At 42.2% G+C, this 3,031-nt stretch overlaps 1 protein-coding gene across 1 annotated transcript in view; it reads left to right on the top strand.

Moving 5' to 3' along the window:
* LOC108671136 (glutamate receptor ionotropic, kainate 1) overlaps positions 1-2,631 on the top strand; it is a 45,812-nt gene extending 43,181 nt beyond the window's left edge. The window contains exons 20-21 of the mRNA XM_047885224.1: positions 1,061-1,225; positions 1,937-2,631. Coding sequence (XP_047741180.1) covers positions 1,061-1,225; positions 1,937-2,032 — 261 coding nt within the window. The 3' untranslated portion in view covers positions 2,033-2,631. The remainder of the gene's footprint in view (positions 1-1,060; positions 1,226-1,936) is intronic.
* Positions 2,632-3,031: the final 400 nt, after the last annotated feature.

Here is a 3,031-nt window from a genome sequence, read left to right as displayed (position 1 = left end):
TGCGTTCTGTGTGGTCTGTGCGTTCTGTGTGGTCTGTGCGTTCTGTGTGGTCTGCGCGTTCTGTGTGGTCTGTGCGTTCTGTGTGGTCTGTGCGTTCTGTGTGGTCTGTGTGTTCTGTGTGATCTGTGCGTTCTGTGTGGTCTGTGCGTTCAGTGTGGTCCGTGCGTTCTGTGTGGTCTGGGCATTATGTGTGCACGCTGTGTGTAGTGGATGCTCTGTGTTGACGCTGTGTGTTGTGTTAGCGTTGTGGGTGTTCTGTGTGGACGTCGAATGTTGTATATTGTATTAGCGTTTTGTGTAATGAGGCAAGGATTCTTTGTTGTGCGTGTTTTCGGTGTTGAAGTTGCTCGTATAGAACGAGTTTTTCACTCCCTGTTTGTTTTGAATAGCTCTAAATAATCTCCATCACAATAGCCTGAAGTTATTGTCGATATTTATTCGATGAAATTAAAAATTCAAAAATATTGAGGAAGGTAATTATATAACAATTAGGTTTATATAACAATTATTATATAAATATTATTAATATATATAACAATTATGTACAACATCACAAAAGCTCCTAATGATATCAGCAACAAACTGGACCAAATGATGACTCATTTCTTCCTCGCTGACAAACATACATCGCCTGCTTCTACGTAAAGTGGACGTAGTGCGTGTAAATGAATTTAATAAATGCAATCACATGCTACCAGACACTACGTATCATAATCCTGCAAAGCAACGAACCCTGCCTGTCCCCTAACTGCAGTTCTAACTCGCTACCTTTAACTCTAACTCCAATTCCTAAATCCAACCCCATATCCTAACTCCTTACCCCATTTCCAGCCCTAACTCCCAACCCCAACTCCAGCCCTAACTCCTAACTCCAACCCCATACCTAACCTTAACTCCAATCCTAATTCGAGCCCTAACTCCTAACCTCAACCTCAGCCCTATCTCCTAACCTCAACCCCATCTCCAACTCCTTACCCCATTCCTAATCTCAACTTCTAAACCTAGCCCTTAGCCCCAGCCCTAAAACAAACCCCTTCCTAACCCTAACCCCCGTGCGCAGCAATCGCTGTGCTCAGAGATGGGCGAGGAGCTGTGCTTCGCTGTGCGCTGCCGCGGGTCGCGGCGCCGTCCTGCCCTGCGTCGCCAGTGCGACCAATGCCTGGCCGGCGCCTGCATGGCCTCCCCTCCACCTCTGCCCCTCCCCCTCCCTCTGCCCTTCAACGGGGTATGTGCATAGCGTAAAAATATTGCATTTGGAAATATTCAGACTTAAAGAGGAAAATTTTTTGAGTAATATATTTATTTCAAAATATATCATTTGCAAATATTCAGACTTTAAAAGAATTTTTTCTGAGTAATATATATATTTCAAAATATTTAATATGAAAATATTCAGACTTAAAAAGGAAGTTTTTTTGATTAATATATATATTCAAAAATATGTGTCAAGTGAAAATATTCAGGCTCTAAAGGAAATTTTTTGAGTAATATATATATTTCAAAATATATCACTTGAAAATATTCAGACTTTAATAGGAAGTGTTCACGGAGAAATTGTATTTAATTTAAAAGGTAGTTTTCATGGAGTTTTTATTTCCATGAAGAAATTATATTTTCAGAAAAAAAATTAGCCTGGCAGTGACAGTGGCGGTGGGAAACTGGGGTCAAGGTTAGGCTTGTACGAGATATAAAACGATTACTATGAGCGGTCAAATTTCTGTTTTTTACAAGGAGAGTGGGGTTAGCACGGGGGGGAATAGAAGGACAGAGGGTGGGGTTAGCGAGGGGGGAATAGAAGGACAGAGGGTGGGGTTAGCGAGGGGGGAATAGAAGGACAGAGGGTGGGGTTAGCGGGGGGGAATAGAAGGACAGAGGGTGTGGTTAGTCTCCTTTAATTACCACCCCAATATCCCCGGTATCCACGACATATCCACAGGAGCCTTGTCCCCTGGACATCGTCAGGAGATCGTCCCTGATGAGCCAGCGTCTGCAGCACAGCCTCTACGAGGCAGACCATCCCGGGCTACGGTAGACCTGCCGACACAATAGTCTATATCTCATTAATATCATAAGTATACCATTAATTTGTACGGAATTATATGGATAGATTCAATATTTGTATTTATCTCAGTAATGTTCGCTCCTATTTAGTTTTGCAAATAAAAGGAACAAATTTTTCAAAGCTCGAAGTCGTTATGGCATTCGGCATTGTGGAGACATTTAGCCCCATTTAATTACCTTCTGTACCTTTAACTGTCAAGTCCCATTGCCCACCTCAACACAGTCTCTGTATTACCTTTGCGTTAATACCTACGAATTTATTCATTCAATTCAGGAAATTCTTTACCGTTTATTAGGAAAGAATAGAAAGAAAATGTTCAACTTACCTCCGGACATGTTAATTATAACGGCATATCTAATGGCGTTAGTGCCATGGGCTAATAGTGTCATGGGCTACTAGTGTCATGGGCTACTAGTGTCATGGGCTACTAGTGTCATGGGCTACTAGTGCCATGGGCTACTAGTGTCATGGGCTACTAGTGTCACGGGCTACTAGTGTCATGGGCTACTAGTGTCATGGGCTACTAGTATCCTGAGCTACTAGTGTCATGAACTACTAGTGTCATGAGCTGCAAGTGTCATGCGCTACTAGTGTCATGGGCTACTAGTGTCATGGACTACTAGTGTCATGGGCTACTAGTGTCATGAGCTACTAGTGTCATGGGCTACTAGTGTCATGGGCTACTAGTGCCATGGGCTACTAGTGTCATGGGCTACTAGTGTCACGGGCTACTAGTGTCATGAGCTACTAGTGTCATGGGCTACTAGTTTCTAGTGTCGTCCATATATTAAACAATCAATGGACAAGCTTTAAGAGTCTCATTTTATTTTAAAGTAATTGTACATATTAAACGAAAATTTTATTCGTACTGATCTCACTCCAGTCATTAAATATTCACGCCGCTCTACACGTTCTGATTTCCGTCAATTGTATTTTAAAACATATAATGTCCTTTAAACAGTGTTCACT

Source organism: Hyalella azteca, unplaced genomic scaffold, assembly GCF_000764305.2.
Source record: "Hyalella azteca isolate HAZT.00-mixed unplaced genomic scaffold, Hazt_2.0.2 contig17328, whole genome shotgun sequence".
NCBI classification, from domain to species: Eukaryota; Metazoa; Arthropoda; class Malacostraca; order Amphipoda; family Hyalellidae; genus Hyalella; species Hyalella azteca.
Note: the sequence above shows the minus strand (reverse complement) of the source record. Positions and strands in the feature narration are given on the sequence as shown.